The sequence below is a fragment of the Macrobrachium rosenbergii genome, chromosome 18, assembly GCF_040412425.1.
Source record: "Macrobrachium rosenbergii isolate ZJJX-2024 chromosome 18, ASM4041242v1, whole genome shotgun sequence".
NCBI classification, from domain to species: Eukaryota; Metazoa; Arthropoda; class Malacostraca; order Decapoda; family Palaemonidae; genus Macrobrachium; species Macrobrachium rosenbergii.
Genome location: NC_089758.1, coordinates 6,796,734 through 6,815,573, shown reverse-complemented (window position 1 = coordinate 6,815,573; position 18,840 = coordinate 6,796,734). Strand labels below are relative to the sequence as shown.

General features: G+C 36.1%; 2 protein-coding genes across 2 annotated transcripts in view; both read left to right on the top strand.

Annotated features, from left to right (window-relative positions):
- Window positions 1-1,766: 1,766 nt before the first annotated feature.
- Window positions 1,767-10,708, top strand: LOC136847939 (uncharacterized). The gene is made up of 5 exons (XM_067119958.1): window positions 1,767-2,267; window positions 3,193-3,242; window positions 5,986-6,091; window positions 8,890-9,068; window positions 10,497-10,708. Exons 2-5 carry the CDS (start codon window positions 3,203-3,205, stop codon window positions 10,706-10,708), a joined length of 537 nt encoding a protein of 178 aa, XP_066976059.1. The 5' UTR covers window positions 1,767-2,267; window positions 3,193-3,202.
- A 485-nt stretch (window positions 10,709-11,193) lies between these two features.
- Window positions 11,194-18,840, top strand: part of LOC136848068 (glutamate receptor ionotropic, delta-2-like) — a 55,629-nt gene continuing 47,982 nt past the window's right edge. The window contains exons 1-7 of the mRNA XM_067120235.1: window positions 11,194-11,325; window positions 11,433-11,512; window positions 11,785-12,021; window positions 12,877-13,004; window positions 13,676-13,797; window positions 14,845-15,073; window positions 18,355-18,500. Coding sequence (XP_066976336.1) covers window positions 11,933-12,021; window positions 12,877-13,004; window positions 13,676-13,797; window positions 14,845-15,073; window positions 18,355-18,500 — 714 coding nt within the window. The 5' untranslated portion in view covers window positions 11,194-11,325; window positions 11,433-11,512; window positions 11,785-11,932. The remainder of the gene's footprint in view (window positions 11,326-11,432; window positions 11,513-11,784; window positions 12,022-12,876; window positions 13,005-13,675; window positions 13,798-14,844; window positions 15,074-18,354; window positions 18,501-18,840) is intronic.

The window sequence follows — 18,840 nt, the reverse complement described above, 5'->3', positions numbered from 1 at the left end:
ATATATGACACTCACCTTTGCTTTCACTAGGTTACCCACTGCATCCCTGGTCAGCCACTTGTAACCACATTTCCATCCTCATATTGCATGAAAGGGGTTAAATTCCCGGTATTCAATTAACAATTTCCAGACTCCTGGATATATCTCTTCTTGACACTTGTAACCTCTCAAAGCACCTTTTTAGACCAGCATAGTTCTTGCAAAAATACCCTGTTGACTAATGGACTAGATACGGCATTACAGTACTCTACTTGCAAAGGATGCCACTAATGGACTAAATCCAGTGCTTAAGTTCTGGCTTTGTTGTCTCTCTTGAGCACAAAGTCATCTTTCACTAGCCCGGTATACAGCATGGTTTTCACATCAAACCTTGTCTATTTATGAACTCCATGCAGCCATTCCTACGGCTGCAAAAACCTATTAATGGACTAAGCACAGCACTTAAGCTCTTGCTTACTCTTCCTTGAGAGTCTAAGGTCATCCTTGGTAGACCCACTATGGTTTTCGATCCTCCCTGGCAATTAACAGACCCAATATTTCCGTGCCTACTAATATAATAAGCCACTAATGGACTAAATACAACAAGCCACCAATGGACTAAATACAACATTCAGTTCTGTATTTGCTCTCTTAAGAGAGCTCAAGATCATCTGCACTAGCACAGTTGGCATATTTAAAACTCCTGATGGCTTAACAGACTCAATAAAGCCATGACCACTGCCATAAAGACAATGATGTAAGGAAAAAAATCACATGATGTCCAAAGGTAAACTAACATAAATGCCATCTCCTTCCTTGTTCTTGAGATTGGATGTGCAGCGCGAGCTCTGCAACACGAATTCAACAATATACGAAGACTATGTCCTTGAGTTGATCCTACGTGCCCTCTTCACCCATACTGCATATTGGCTTGACCATCAGGGTGAGAGGATTGCATATAGTGATCTGTACCAGTTCTTGATAGCAGAGTTCTCCCTGCCACTGCCTACCCATGTCCATCAGGCTCTTAACCTGCTGAACACCCCTCTGGATACTCAAGTCCCTGCCAAAACTCCCAGAATCAACACTCCCCGGAGGCCCAAGAAAATCGGCTTGGCTAGGAAAATATGGTTCAACTGCCCACCAACCAACCAGTGCAGAGGGCATAACTAAGGTGAACCTCTGGAGGAAGTTGGATGAATAAGATAACGAGATTCAGGCATAGAAACCACAATAGCCATTAAAGAGAGTGCACCCCTACCCGCTTGTCATATGGTCTTGGAAGGAAGGCAGTGAGTCAGTGGCTTGAGACAATTTTTTTTGGGAAGGTGCTAATATCCAGGACGCATGAAAAATACTTTAAGATATGAATAGAAGGGCTCATTGAGTTCGGGGCTTCAGTATTTTGCGCAGATATATGAAGTAGGTGATTCTGGGGAATTTTTCTACATAGAGGGTCATTATTAATTTAGCAGTTAAAGGATGAATGTCACCATTACTTTTATATGTCAGATGTCGTCACAATATTTCCAGGGGCAAGAAAAAACTACCAAGGTTTGGTGGTCACATTTTCTGTGGATGGTCAAGGAAGAGTGTCTTCCCTCATGCCAGTCTCAGATCTGGGTTAAACTGGTGGTTTTGGCTTTTCTCCTCAGAAATAATAACATCCCTCAACGTCTGGTGTTAGCGAAAGTTGGCTGCAGTGAGGCTCGGAAGCCATTGATATTTGAATATGATAATTAACTAAGATTAGCGTAGTTTTTTCTTCGGAGTCACTATTCGGTAAGAGGAACGTTATGAATATCAAAAGAACTACTGTAACAGACTTTTCTTTAAAATTCAAGATAACTGATCAGTTATTTTTTTTTTATATTCTTGCATAGTGCACGGATAGCTGGCCCAGCAGTCCAGTTTCTCATTTGCTTTGATATAATTTATGATCTTGTTCCCATTTGTATACTATACATAATAAAGTAGCATTCTCCTTCACCACATTTGCTCTCGAAATATCTGGGTTTTTGGTGAAAGTATATTCATGATTCATCGCATTTGTCAGCAGATTTCAAGAAAATATATTAACGAATACTCCCACTAGATGGCATTGCACTACATTTATTCCTTTCCTTCAATTTCAAAGGCGTGCGACACACATTCCGTCCGAGACTCCCCATATAAAATGGCGAGAATGTCATCTGATGTCAACAGACCCTCTTCTGGTGCAGCGTCTCAAGGTTGTTCTCGCAGGGTGGAGCAAGACATTGTCTGTTTTCGTTCCTGACGGCTTCGAAGTAAGTTACTTTAGCATTTTAGTATCATGCATGTATGAAAGTAAGAAAGATCTACGTTCAGAGTGAAGAAATATTTAGGATCTAAAGATGTTTTGTCCAGGAAAACTGATACGGTGCTTGGGACTTGCCTCTGCAAGGGATCTCGACCCTCGACTTTGGCTCAGAAAGGGCAAAACTCCATAAGAGTTTGACAGGTCTGCGGAATCGGCGAAAAAAAGTTTATATTACTTTAAAAAACGATGTTATGTTTTATGATCATAATGCTGTTGACAAAGAAATCACAGTACCGTAAAGTGCTTTAGACAAATGGCAAAAACCAGGAGTCCTTATAGCACGGCTTAGTCATAGGTTAGTGGTGTCTGTATTAATAAGATTAAACATGTAGGAAATAGGGGGAATTTGAACAATACTTTAATATATTGTTCAAATTCCCGTCGTTTCTTTAGCATATGATTTTATTAATTACAAATGCCAGTAACCCTTCACTCTAAGCCCCACTATAAGGGCTCAGGGCTTTTGTCAAGGGAAATTTGAACAATAAAATAAAGTATTGAGATCCCAAGGATAAGTAAACAACAGAGACGTGGAATTAAAGTCTCATTCTTGCAATGATTTATATGATTTCTGGGTAGATATGTCTCGTCTTGCATTATGCTTCAGAATTAAGTTTTATGTATTTTCTTGTCAGTTATAAAATGAAAAATGCCATACTCTTTTATCATATATTGTACTTTTTCAGTTGATTTACGAGGGTATTTATGTACAGAGGTATTTTGCAGCATAGTACAAATACGTTCATGAAAAGACAATACTAAGAACAAATGAAATATGGCTGTATCTTACATGTACATCTAGACAGAACAAGAAATCGCGTCAATTGAATCCCTTAACTAGACTCTAATAACCCCCCCCCCCTTTTTTTCAGGAACCAGGGGATGACGACAGCGGCATCTCTAGTTTTCGTTTTGTGTTCCGGTAAGTGACAGCGGATTACGACTGTTTGGATCAAGGTGTAGACCCTGGTTTGGATTTAGTTCCCAGGTAACTCTGTTGACAGATATGTATATAAGAAAAACGAGATTCTCTCTCTCTCTCTCTCTCTCTCTCTCTCTCTCTCTCTCTCTCTCTCTCTCTCTCTCTGTGTGTGTGTGTGTGTGTGTGTGTATGTGTGTGTAAGTGGATTTTGGAATTATGATACATTCAAATCCTTTGTTCAGCTTGAACAGAATAGAACCTTGTTTTGAACAGATTACAATCAGTTGCCAATTAATGGGCAAGTTAAAAAAAAAAGGATAGGAACGAGATATGAGAAGAGGGATAATAGGAATGTGAAAACTGATTTTATAGATTACTTGAGGTCTTAGTTTCATATTCAAGGATAGTGGATTTATGCACCTTCAGTCAATTCTTCCATTCTTGATATAGGGCTAGGCTTGCTGGATGATCTTTTGAAATATAATGAATATGAGGCGATTTTCTTGTTCACGGCGATTACCAGTCTAGCACTAACTTCGAGGCAATGCGTTGCTCTTTCCCGTTTCATTTTGTTTCCCTTCCCACAGACAGGACATAATTGAGGACAGCCAGTACTGGACTTTTTTTTATTCATTTAAGATGTATACTGTATACAGGCTCAGTGCCAACTAAATAGCTACAAATAAAAATTATGGAGATCTTTATTTAAAATTTCACGATCTTTTCTTTGCAATCAAGAGAGAAATTCGTTCAACATAGAGAATTTTCAGTCTTCTTATATCAAAGAAAATTAAACGAACAGCCGTTCCCATTATGAGATGGGTGGGTCATTAGCTGAGAACTTAAAATCGAGGTTGATTCTCATAGGCTTCCAAAGAAAATATTAAATTTAGATTCTGACACTTGTTTTGATCCGCAAGCCAACTTACAATGAACGATACTGAACGACTGCGTAACCATATAGTTGTTAGTACATTTTCTTGTATCATGTACCTTACGGTCGGATTGAAAAAAAATTCATTCTGTTGCATCTTGCTTGCTCACGTCTGATTTGAACTAATAGAATTGCAGCTCTACCCTGAATCCACTTTGAGTTCGATAGACCTGGAAACTACTATTTCATTTGCGAAAGCTAATTTTGTTTATTATATTCTCTTCAAGTTAGGGTATTATTATTATTATTATTATTATTATTAGTAGTAGTAGTAGTAGTAGTAGTAGTAGTAGTAGTAGTAGTAATCAAAAGACGCATTTATAAGAAGGCTATTAGGAAGCTGAGCAAACTTCCACAATATAGAATGCTCATATGTGAAAAAATATACAGTTTTCAAGATAATGGTCTTGGAGAAAAGCTAATTATGCAAGTAACAAGGTAGAAATAACACAAAAACGCCAAGAATAAGAACTGTGGCGCATTAAAGTCTCAGTGCAGCTTCTTTTACACTAAAGAGCATAAACATCCCCAACGCTGTCGGGAAATCTGTTAGTCTTACAGTGAAAGGAATCACAGAGAAAATAGGAAGATGAATATGACCTCAAAACATCGGCCCCGTAGGTGGGTAGTACTGTCAGTGCACCGCATGTGGTGCACTGTAGGCATTACTTAAGGGTCTTTGCAGCGTCCCCTCGGGCCCTAGCTGCAACCTCTTTCATTCATTTTACTGTACCTCCGTTCATGTTCTCTTTCTTCTATCTGACTTTTCCACCCTCTCCTAACAATTACTCCATAGTGCAACTGCGAGGTTTTCTTCCTGTTACACCTTTCAAACCTTCTAACAATTTCCCTTTCAACGCTGAATGACCTCCTGGGTCCCAGCGCTTGGCCTTTAGCATAAACTCTGTATTCTGTTCTGTTCTATTCTAAACGTCAGGGCTTAGAAATAAAAAGGATAACTTCCAGTACCGATAAATTGAGTGAGAATTCTGCTCCGTAACCTCTTGGACTTTTTATTATCTATTTATGGCAGCACATCTTACACTCAAAGACGAAGCAGACGCCTCCCTGGGAATATCCTCAACACAAAATTCCTGCAAATGTCATACGTTGTCACGAATGACGTCAGATGTGGCACGCGTGGGAAACGCTGGTATTGTTTTGATCAGTAAATCATTGGGGACATCAGACGAGTCGCAATTTTCCTTCCATAATAGAAATTTTGAATCAGTTGAGTCTGTATGAAAATGGCTTCGATAGGAAACCATCTCTGACATTTCGATCTCTCACATAGACATTGATCTTGTTCATACAACAAACATCCAGGTATCGATGAAGGCTTTTTTAGTATTATTGGTAGGTAATGCGCACACACACCTCTAAACCCATGTATAACACACATTATATATATATATATATATATATATACATATTATATATATATTATATATATATATAAAACATATGTATATATATATATATATATATATATATATATATATATATATATATGTATATTAACATAACAATATGTATATATAATATACTATATATATATATATATATATATATATATATTATATATATATATATATATATATATATATATATATATATATATATATATATATTCTATGGGTGTGAATATATTCTATGGGTGTGCCAGTTTGACGTTCGTTAAAAGGAACGATTTTCTATGATAGATGGCATATTCCACCGACAATTTTAAGACAAGGTGCCCATTTAAATCGCAAATAATCCCTTAGCCTGTAATCTTTATTTAAGCTTCCGGTTTATTATCTTCCTTAGGAATTATGGTTAGAAGAGCGACGGCCATTCCAGGAATAGAAGCATCTGACGTTCAAGTGATGGCAGAGGATGTAAGGGAAGCATCCACCTTGATGGACCAAAGAAGGTACGACAGGATTATTATTTCCTAAGTATACGGTTTGTCAAGGAAATGCATTGTCTGTTCAAATGTTTGATTGCATTATTTACCATTACTAGGCCTTCATAGCTGTCCTTGATTGCAGAACAGTTGATAAGGACTGTCATCCACCACAATTCAAACCGTTGCATGGTTCAGAAACAACCAGAGACAGTGACTTTGACCACCCAGCTATGAAATCGACCTGAGGTCGAAAGGCTTATTTATTGCAGAGTTCTCCTTCACTTGATAGTTGAATGGTTAGTCATTGTCTACCTTTGTATCTAAACCATGCAACAGTTCCAGTTCTGCCAGTGACGAAGCACTTATCAGTTATAATTCCTCTTAGTTGTCAGTTATTCCCAAGTTATAGTAAAATGGGTATTAAACGATATATTTGGCCTCATATTTGTGAGTGTAAAAAATGTAAGGTGGGTTAGTGACAAAAAATTCATGATTAGCCAAGTGTTACAAACAGGTCAATGTCGATTCTAAGCACAGAACCGGAATTTGACAGGCATATGTACAGCAGAGTCGATATCTTAAACCTCACTTGGTAGCTGGGTGGTCAGAGTCACTGTCTATGGTTGTTTCTAAACCAGGCAACGGTTTGAATCCTGCCAGTGACAAGCACTGTCAATTATAATTCCCCTTGGGTGTAAGTTATTCCCGAGGTATGGTGAATTGGATATTATAAACAGTTTTTGTCTTGATATTTGTGATATATACATCATATATATACATATATAAATATACTATATATATATATATATATATATATATATATATATATATGTATATATATATATATATATATATATATATATATAATATATATATATATATATATATTTATATATATATATATATAAATATATATATATATATATATATATATATATATATATATATATATATATATATATTATATATATATATATATATATATATATATATATATATATATATATATATTTGTGTAGTCATTGATATTATTTTTAGCTTTTGAGATCTGAATGTAGTAAAAGTGTGTATTGGTAACAGCGCCTATCAGAAGTGTGCTTTGTGAATCTCAAGCAGCTGCATTTCAGGTGATTTTGCAAAAGTTTTCACAAGCTTGTGTAAGGTAAAGTGAATTATACCTGTTATTACCATGGTATAATAAGGTATATTAAGAGATCTTTGCCTTAGTGAAATTGTTTTGTAAATCTTTTATGTATTTTTGTGTGTTCTTGTGTTTGCAATCCCTTGATTTTTCACATTTTGTATAGTGGTGATTTAACATTTATTTACTTAGCAATATAAGTATTTCTTAATAATTTAACATTACATACTGGGTTTAATTCTCATTTACTAAGATTTTCTTTTTAAATCTTGAGTAATTCTTAATAGTTTAAATTTTACTTGATTAATTTGATTTCTTGATAAATAAAATTTTTTGTGATTTAATGTTTTGTTTAATAATTTAACTCAAGGATTAGTTAAATTTTGTGTTGTTTACAAGTAATAGTAAATTTTTTCAGATTGTGAATTCTAGGTATAAATTTTGAATTTAAAAATTAATTTTTGTATTTGAAATTTTTAAAAACAGTATTTAACTTATTGACCACCAGTGAATAGGATTAATTGTATGCATAAGGCAAAGTGATAAACATGTTTTGTTCCTTTAGTTTTGCTGAAGTGAATTAAGACCAGGGAAACAGTTAAAGTTGATTGATGGAGTGATGCCCTTTTGCTCTAGTATATTTCTTGTTTAATTGTTGATACCTCACACTTGTTTTGATAAACTTAGTTTGATTTTTCACGTGATTAATAAGCTTTTTAAGAGATCACTGTTACCTTTAGGGTACTCAGTCATAATTTTTATTGTTATGAGAGTTCAGGTATCTGGCTGAAGTGAGGTAAATTTTTGAATTCTGTGATTAGATGCACTTGGAACACGTCATGACTATATATATATATATATATATATATATATATATATATATATATATATATATATATATATATATATATATATATATATATGTATGTATTTATATATATAATGTATATATGTAGTTGTTGTGATATAACTTATATTGAAAAATCAAAATGTATTTATATATGTATATGTATGTGTATATATATATTGTAAATAATCAAAAATATTTATATATATATATATATATATATATATATGTATATATATATATTATATGTATATATATATATATATATATATATATATATATATATATATATATATATATATATATATATATATATATATATATATATATATTTATATGAGCTTGTTGGTGCGTGCTGAACTCGGGCGCTGCTCTCTCCCCACACTCCTGATCCCCTACCTACCCCGCCCCCACCCAGGGTGGACAAACAGGTTTGCAGGAGGGTGGATGTCTCCTTTACCTTCCATTCCCTACCTACCCCACCCCCACCCGGGACGGACAAACTTGTTTGCAGGGGAGGGTGACTGTCATGTCTCCCCTACTGTTACCCAGGGGAGGACAAACAAGATCCGCACGGTTTTTATTATTTTATTATATATATATATATATATATATATATATATATATATATATATATATATATATATATATATATATATATATATATATATATATATATATATATATATATATATATATATAGACTGCTTATGTGATTATAAAGAAGAAAAAAAAAAACAGATCATCCTCTATCGTTTCCCATCCGTTCTTAACACATTATGATTTTTAACAAGACAAAGAGTCTTTCTAAGCGAAACCAATTTGTTTAAGCAGATTCGAAAGAAGCTTAGCACCTTCAGCGACGTCACTTTTCCGAAGGAATTTTGTGGCTGAGTCTGTGGAAAAATCAGGGAAGATCGTCATTCCGGACGCGATGCCACAGTTCCTGACCTTCCTTGCCTCTAAATCTCCTCCCCATCAACTCTATCTGCTCTTCGACAGCAATTACAAAGGTGCGTGATGATGATGATGTTTATCAGTGTCGCCTTTTGCCACAGTGGGTCTTAGAAAAACAGTGACTGAAGTTATTCATTTGTGATTAGAAGATCCCTCAGTTGCAGCAGCAGTAGTCGTGATGGTAGGTATTTAAGTTTAAAAAATTTTATAAAAATCCTCTTGAGTTATCATTCGTCAGCAATCGTGCGTATCATAATTCTGCTGTAACTCATTCGAATTGATTTAGTGTCCGTTGGTAAAATTACCGAGAATGATTGGTGCTTGATAAAAAAAAATTATTTTTCTTCTATACCTTTGAATGCAAGCAGCAAAATTTTAACGGGGTAGTATATTCATGTTTAGTAATTAGTATATTTTCTGTTTATTTCTTCAGGATATATTTTATATTGAATATAAATATAATCTATATATATAAAAGTGAATATTTGTATATTTGTTTGTCCACTATAGAAATCCGAACCGCTTGTCACATAGTGTATTTGACATTTAGATTAGTTATTAAGTGATATTTAATATACTGACGTAAAAGACATTAACAAAACGGGCTTCAGGATTTTCTATCCTTTTTAAGCAAGACATTCTTGGTACTCAACGGAGAACAGAAAAGCACATTTGCAAAGGACAAAAACTCAGCCATAAAAAAAAATCATGTTTGCCCCTTTAATTTTTCTGAACTTTCCTGTGGAGAAGTAAGTTAAAAATCACTTATGGTTTTATTAATGAAATTGTTTGATCAGCATATACTACAGTCACGAACTATGTCGGTGGAAATTTATCAGGTATGTGATGCGAATCGTGGAGTAGAAACAATGCGCTTAAACAGGATTGTTATCCTTACACATATCTGGTATTATATGTCGTTTTAATTCATGGCATACCATACACTGAATGTTTTCTGTGCAATGCGTAGTGTAAAATTTTACGAGGGTGAATCTAAAAAGTATTACTGATAAGTTACGAACACAGATGCTGCCTTGGTTGTGTATGTGTGTATGAAATAAGAGATAGATCATATTACTAATTTCATGTAATGAGCCATGCTACAGTCGCCCTGGCCCAAGTCATGGAAGAGAATTGATCCTATCGTTAACAATCTTACCTTGTAAAATAAAACGCACATCACAGAAACTTAAACAGTTCTTAGGATTCTGTTGCAACAAGCATTGAGACCCGAAAAGCTACCGGTCTGGTCTGGGAAACTTAAGATGTTGGCATCAGTTATGTCTGTGATCATTGCTGTTAGCACTTGACTGCTAGGTTTGTTGCAAGCCCAGGAACGTCTGATATTTTATTAGGCAGTGTGGCTTGCCCTTAAGCCGAGCTCTTATCATTTACCACCCGTATAAACAATCAGTGTCAAATACATGTGGGAAACTTGGATCATGTACTATAAAAGAGCGATAGTTCTTCGTATATAATTTTAGGTTTGGACAGCGTGCTTCAGTTCTATTCGAAAAGTTGGACGGAATGCACAGTCATCGAGTACACGCCCGACCTGAAATATTTCGTGGATGTGGTCTCAACGCCATTAACTGGTACCAATACTGGAAGACGTCACATTCTTGTCCTTTGCTCCCGTGAAAATGTTGCGGAAGATTTTCAAGCTAGTAAGTATGGCCGCAGAGGGTTACAGTGAGGTTTTGAAATAACTAAGGATTCGAAATTAAGCTAATTTAGTCACGGTGCGAATCCTGCTCGGTAATGACCTAAGACCATTATGTCATGGTGATTTGACAGAGCTCTTAAATAATTCGCAGATTTTCGGCATATTTTTGTGGACGATTTAGATTATAACATTTTTCAAATTTTAATGATGATGCATTAGTGAAATGATCGACGTTTTATCAGTCACTATAATTGTTTCTCAAAATACAGTAAATACCTTAGAGCATAAGTCATTTTGACCTGGTTTTGTTATTTTCCGACAAAAAATCAGTATAGCAGTGTGGCTTATTCTTCCCCGACTGTGGAAAAACATTGTACCGTAGGTGCAGGACGTTGTTAGGACGGTAGGTTAATTAAACTCTTGTTTTCCTGACGGTTTTGGATGTGGTTCTTGCTCATCTTTCATATTTTTCAAAGTAACCACACCTCATCTTTACCTCTACTTCAAATCTATGATATCTGAAGAATACTAAATATCCACAGATATCATCGAAGAATCTAGAGAGTGCATGGAACTGGTGGATCATCTTCGTAAGAGAGGAGGAAACTGCAGAAGTCCTTCGGAAATTAATCCGAGAAGGATCGGCTGTGAGTCGATTATTCACCCATACTTGTGTATATCTCTGGAAAAACAACTCAAATTGATCACATCTTAAATCTTGATAAAGATTATAACTTTTTGTTTTTATTTTCAGGTTCTCGTAATAATTGTACATCACAAAGAAAACACCTTCAAACTATTCACTTCGTACATAGACAAAAATGGACAGACTAGGTAAAGTTACGAAGGAGGAATTAGGAAAAACAAGGTTTTATTTCTCATACGTATTTACGTTAATCAAGATTTTCCTTTGAAGACCTTTGTAAAGAAGATATGAAGTCACGAATGAAATAATAGTCTCTCTATGCAACAGTGACCAGTTTCTTTATTAACAGAGAAAGAGCTTTGTACCCTGCATTTTAAGCGACTGCATTTATGTTCATATATGGTGAAGATCTGCGGCAGAGAGGAAGAGGGTTAAGACATTTCACCTTCATCCAAAACAGTTTGCTTGAGGGCGAGACTTGGAAACTTTTGTCACCAAGGCTGGAAACTTGGACCGGCGAAATCTTTCGTGAACTAGATGACGTGTATTCGGACTTCGGAGGTCGAAAACTGACAGTGTCGGCCAATAACGATAGCCCGTTTGTTGAAATGAGGGAATTCGACAACGGGACCTACGTTGCCAGTTCGGGAATTGACGTCAGCGTGATAAGAGCTCTTGGATCGGTTTTGAATTTTACGTGAGTCTCTCTCTCTCTCTCTCTCTCTCTCTCTCTGTTTTAATTGTTCGTGGTCTCCGCTGCAGAGCTTAAAATCACACTGAATGGTATGAATAACGCACCATTTTTTTTTCTTTTAAAGTTGAAATTTGAATAATTAAATTGGGTAGCCTTGAAGAAGCAACTTTGCCTCCACCAACGACAGGAGCAAAAGTAACAGCAGAATGATCTTAAGCGTTACTCTTCCAAGTCACGCCACCTTTTGTTCGTAAACTAAATGATTCCTCCCTTTAAATTACTCTTGATAGCTTCATCCTTTGATTTTGAAGAAAGGCCTCAATTACTGTTTTTAGAAGCTTAATCACCGCGATGAATCGTGCTCTTGATCAGAATTAAAACCCAATGTTTGGGAGTACTGTTATTTTTTATTTAATTTTATATTTATTATATGTCCATTTTCTAGTAACGTTCATTGCTTTATAACTTTCTTCTCTAGTCTCTTAATAGTGTAGAGTGCCATTTAATACTTCTTCCGGAATCTTTTAATACTTTTTCGACCAACTTTGCACTCAGTTGAAAACAAATTGTAGTGGAAAAAGAGAAGTTGCACAATTGCATGGGAACGGAACTCGGATGACCCTGAACAAACATGAGAATCTTCAATATATATATATATATATATATATATATATATATATATATATATATATATATATATATATATATATATATATATATATATATATATATATATATATATATATATATATGTGTGTGTGTGTGTGTGTGTGTGTGTGTGTTTACTATTAATGGAATTATACAAATATATCATTTAAGAAATGTCGAGTAAGTAAATAGATTTCTTATTTTGAGTAGGTACAGAGTCATAAAGCCAGCAGACGGTAAATGGGGCGGCCCTCTCCCAGACGGAACAATCACTGGGATGATCGGGGAAGTCGCCAGAAGAAACGCTCACTTCGCCATCTGCGAAATCACTATCACTGGTGAGTGAACACAAATACCGAGTGCAAAGTGACCGTCTTGTTTATAGGGACCTTTTCACTATATGTCCTTTACTTTGTTTACAACGCTGGCTTCTTGAGTCCCAGTGCGAACCTTTGCTGTCTGCACCAGACCGCTGAGGTGTGTCATTGTGACCTCTTTCAGTATTTCACATGGAAGGGACGGGACGTTACCACCACATTCAACCTTCTTTGCGTTCTTAACCTATGACCTTCAAGTTGACTGTAATCACTACTTGCTTGGTATGTAGTCTTTGATATATATTTGGTCTATTAACTTTTTTGGCCCCATTGTGACTCATCGCCGTTGTCGGGTGACTCACTAAGATTTTTGGAAGTCTCAGTCACTTGATTTTGCGAAAAGGCTGGAGCAGTAGAACGACTTTCAAGAATTATTTTTTTGTTATCCGTTTGCTACTGAAGACATGCTCCATTTTCAGCTGAATTTTATCTTGACTCGTGTTCAGAAGTTTTTCTTTGACTTCAAAGCAAAAGTTACCTCAGGTCATGTAATGATTCATGCCCAATAAGCACACGTCAAATGAACATTTCTCATGGGAAATTTTAATTTGGATTATTATTATTATTATTATTATTATTATTATTATTATTATTATTATTATTATTATTATTATTATTATTATTATTATTAGGTATCCGAGAAAGCGTGATTGACTTCACGATGCCTTATTACCTGGAGTCTCTGACCATCATCTCCCGATCCCCGGCAGAGAAAAACAGGGCTTTTGCTGCTTTCTCTCCGTTTGACTATAAGGTAAATCTGAACTTTGGATAACAACCTTTGATGATGCGTTTGCTAAAACATCATATTTCATATTATGGATAACATTGAATACAGACGAAAATTTCACTGTGAGAAGGAAATGCCTGCGAGCCTTTCTGTTTTTATGTACTTTTTTTTAATGTTAAATATTATCTTTACGGTTTTCGTTTTTATTGAGTTTTATTTTACCGTGTCGGACAAACATGAAGCAATATCCTCCAGAAACTAGAACTTCGTATTTATGTCGAAAAAATGTTTATATTCTTATCAATTTATAGTTTTATTTTCTGTTCGAGCAGGAAATAAAAATCCAAAACACTCTAAATGCATTATTTTTTCAATTTTTGAAATTATATTACTCTAGTCCTCGTTAAGATTTAAATTTAAATCCCGTAATATAAAATACTGACTCTAGCAGTTCTAAATAAGTATAGCAATATAATGTAGTTAAACTTTCCTGCCTGGAATTGTATACATAAAACAATGACGTGGAAGAACTTAATCGAAATGTGTCGCATTGAAACATTTCTAGTTGTAGTCGTTAACAAAACCTTCTTTATAGTTTTCACCTACAGTAGTAGTAGATTTTGAATAATTCTTGTTTAAGAGTAATTGTTATTTTTGTTTACTGTTTTCTTTATTCTGACTAATTTATTCGAGCTTGTTTTTTACTTAGTTGCGGATTTTTTGCAGTAAATTTATCAAGATATAGTATTTGATTTAAATTTTGTTTTTTGTCGCAACATTTAATTCATTAGGGGAATAAGTGTTTACTATGAAATCTATATTCGGCATAGATTGGCATATGACCTTTCATCTGATCTTACGTAAACTAGATCAGGTCTGGCTCTGCACGTGACCTTGTAATTCAGTCGGGATTGGGCCGGATCTGTCAAGTACTTACCTGGATGAGGTCGGGATGTGCATATGATCTTATCCAGTAATCTGGATCAGGTCTGGATCTGTTTATAACCTACATATGACAGTTTATTGAGATCAGGTCTGCACCTGCATATTAACTTTTTTTATCTGGATCAGGTCTGGATTTGCATAGTCCTTTGTACCCTTATCATCGGCCCACTGTTGACGTTCGAAAACTGGTTCATGAAGAAATACCTACAAAGGACAGACGTGGAGGGCAACCTAGAAACGTTCACCTTCAACATGTTTCGGAGTCTGGTCGCCCAGAACAACCTGATCGATTCTCGTTACTGGTCGCACAAATTTACCTACTTCTTCTGGTATCTCTTCTGTTTAAACATACTCGGTAAGTACGTTTAAACCGACACACACACACACAGGGTTACATTTTCAGCCGCATTTACTGAAAAATATTGAGAAACATGGTCCTTAAATAGTTCTCTAACATCGGGTTGAGGTCAGACTTACTTCAGTTACGTTACTCATGTTCTCGACGGGAAAACGATGTTACGTTGTTTGTTATTCAGTAATGGTCTACAGGCCCCTATAAACACTACACTCTGTGTTATGTATTTTTTTTGTAATATTTTTCCTTGTAAATTATTCCTGTTATTTAACAATTGTTGTATCGACGTTTGAATGTTGTGGTCACAAGTAAAATGACTGGTTGTTGCGCCCTTAGATCTAGGAGAGCTTGCTTCCCTTTTACGGATTTTCTGGTTAATTCGACGTCGTTTCGTTGGAGAGTTGCTTTTCCTCCTTTGAAATTGAATTTGTAGACTACGCTGGTGCAAACCTTGGCTTCCGATTGGGGCTTCACTATTTTGCATTGATGACTGATAGTAAATAAAAATTTCTATTGTTTTGTAGCTGTCTCACAGGTATGACTACAGAACTCAGATTTATTTTTATTGTTGTTGTTTGAGACTGAGCTGGAATTGAGCCAGCACGAGCTCATGCTCACAGATCAGCCCGTAAGATCCGTTCGATGATTTGGAAGTGATGAAATGGTCATGAATAAAAATGAGGTACACTAATGGTATGGAAGCATAAGAAGTGGTCAGGTGAAATGAAAAGATCAACAGGTAGAAATGGAACCCCGTTAAACCCCCAGGTGCCCGTTGGTAGGAAAATAAGAGAGACAGCAAGTCGCAGATGGCCGGTTGGGAAAATTGAAAAAGTTATTGTACGAGAAAAAGCTGAGCTTTTAAATTCTACGGAGGTTTCATACCGTGTTTCATTTACTCGCGGCATATACAGCAGCTATAAAGCATCGACCTCTTGTGGTTAAGGATCGATATAGAAATAGGAAGAGGGTGTCTCTTTCGCCTCGACTGAAGGGATGACGTGTTTTTGTGTATGTCTCTCGTGGAGAACTGTGTGCTGTCAGTATATTTAATGGCTCTTGGCCCATGTTTGCCTCTTTAAGGAGGACTGCAGATTGTGATAATTATTTTTTCGTTGTTTATCCCCCTTCAGTATGGAGCCAAAAGTAGTAACAGCCTAAGTGGAAGACAAATCGATAATACAAAACTTCGGGCGTTAGACGTTAATGGCCGAACAGAAAAAGGACATAATTCGTAAGAGAAACAGAGCAACGGTCAAAGTGATAAACGATTGCCGAAGTTAGAAGCGGCAATAAGCATGCTGCATTGGTGAGAAAATCGTAGATGTAGTTTTTGCCTCTTGAAAAGTTATATTTACTTCACTCCTGACATTAATCAAAATTGCCACAGGAAAAGCTTAAATTCCAGAAGAAACTACAATTTCATCCACTTTTTCCTTGCCAGATTCAGGATAGGAAAGGGATACAGGAGCAAGGCGAGCCAATTTGGAAGGTGGTTTTGAGGTCGGAGGTAAGAGGGTGGGGTTTGGGGTGTGGTGAGGAGGATTTGTGTGGGCGTGGGCTTGCGGTTTACTGTCTCCTTACGAGGAACTCTTCCTGCTTTCACGGGTTGTTTGGTTGCTTTCGTCCGTGTTTCTTGAAAAAATATCGATTGTCGGGATGGGATGCAGGCTCTCGTGTCGGTCTTGATGGGTTTATCTTTGCTTCAAACTCTGCAATGCGAGCCAGTCTAGCACTGTATCTTTTGGACCGTGAATGAAGTGGTTTCCCTTTCTTAAATTTTTTCAGTAATGGAGTTCCGATCGCTGACAGATTATGTGACTTGGTGTACTAGCAGACTATCATTTACCTCTTAGTGGTCAAATATAAAATGGTTTAAGAGTTACAAGCCGTCATCTTAGAAATAATGTTTTTGTTCAGAAATATTTTGTTTTTGTTACAGCTAAATTGTATAAAATTTTTATGACGGGTATAAGACAATAAGCAAGCAAAAACAAATAAATTAGTAAATGAAAAACTATATAGAAAGATATATGATTGTGATTCATAATTAGTGGACTATTGCAACTCAGCCTGTCATGATCTCCCGAAGTTGCAACTTAGGAAGCTGCAAAATATACTAAATAGAGCAGCAAGATTAATGAAGTGGTGGTGTGCCCGAGGGCAGGATTACTCCTGTATTGTTTGAGTTGAACTGGCTCCGTATCAAAGTTAGAATAATGCTTAAAAATGCGTTATGACACTCCAAACTATCAAGACTGGGAGCCCGAAATGTTTGAATGACTTGCTGCTTATTATACAGCCAACGGATGAATAAACACCAGAATAGCAACAGATGGCCTCAAGTTAATCGAGGCAAGATGCAATTAGAATGTATGCTTCAAGACTTTAAATTTCCCGCTTCAAGACTGTATAATAAACTCTCACTTGGTATCAGAGGACCGAAAATATGAAGTCGTTGAAGAATATGTAAAAACTTTCCTTTTTCAGAGTCCTATGACTGTGCGGATTAAACAGTTAATATGGAGTAAGCTGCATAAACAAATCTGTCTGCATTATTATGTATATATTATGAGTTGAGTTTGCGGGTCTCGCAGCGCACCTTTGAGGAGTGGAACCCTAGGGGGAAAAATGGAATAAAGAGTAATTTATCGTTTTAGCAACATAATAGGTGGGAGAGGGTATATGAATAAATGATGATGTCCAGCTTTCCTTCATCTTTCTGCTTAGAATTTCCAGCTGCGTTAGGGGATCTGCTGCACTCCCAGAATTAATATGGAATTATTAACAGTTGTTGCTGGCTTTCTTACGTTAAGGAACGGATAAACAGAAAGCAGTGAATTTTGTCAGATCATGCTTTTCTCTTTCTGAAGTGAGTCAGTTACAGAGTTTTTAAGGAATGCCATGAGACACTTCTGTCATACTCTGTTGTTCTTGCCTAATAGCACGAATGTCCCAAAACTTCCTATTCTATTTTTCAGTGGTCGTAGCCTTGGAAACTTCCACAGTATTGACATTTTTAAATCCTTGGGTAAAATGGTCCTTTACTTGCTTACATATACTGTAGTTCCAGTATGATGTGAGACGGTGCCTTTAAATGAGAAAAAAGAAATGAGGGTGAAATAGTGAACAGTGTTTGGGGGGAGGCGCAGTGAGTGGTGATTTAAGCAGCAAAATAATACGTTCTTTCGTATAACACCTTTTCCTTTCATAGTCTTAATTTTCAGCAAACTGATCCACATAAAAACCAGAAATAAATCTGTTCATACATTCGATTGCAGTCCTATATTCGGGAACGTTAACGGCCGTGTTGGTAACTCCCGCTTTTGAGAAACCCATCGACGACCTGACTGATTTACCGCAAGCTGTTCACGACGGCTTCACTTTGGGCATTGTTGGAGAAACCAGCTTCGAATATCTTTTTAAGGTGAGACCCCTACACCTACCCCAACCCCCACACCACTCCACTCCACTTTACCCGTTTCCTCGATTAAGAATATTCAGCTGCGTGTCTTTTTTCCGTAATTAATATGAGTACATTAATATTTTGAATATCAATAATCTTAGGAAAAAGAAGGCCATGCAGAAGAGAACATGCCACCCAGCTGTGGACAAGGTACACAGGAGGATTATCCAAATGCTCCGTTTTAAGTTGTCTCCCGAATTTCTGAAAAAAATGTCCTGTTCCTGTAAGTACAAGTCGCTGATGAACACAAATTAATAAAGGGTTACATTGTTTCCATCCCGACAAGAATTAAACATTTTCA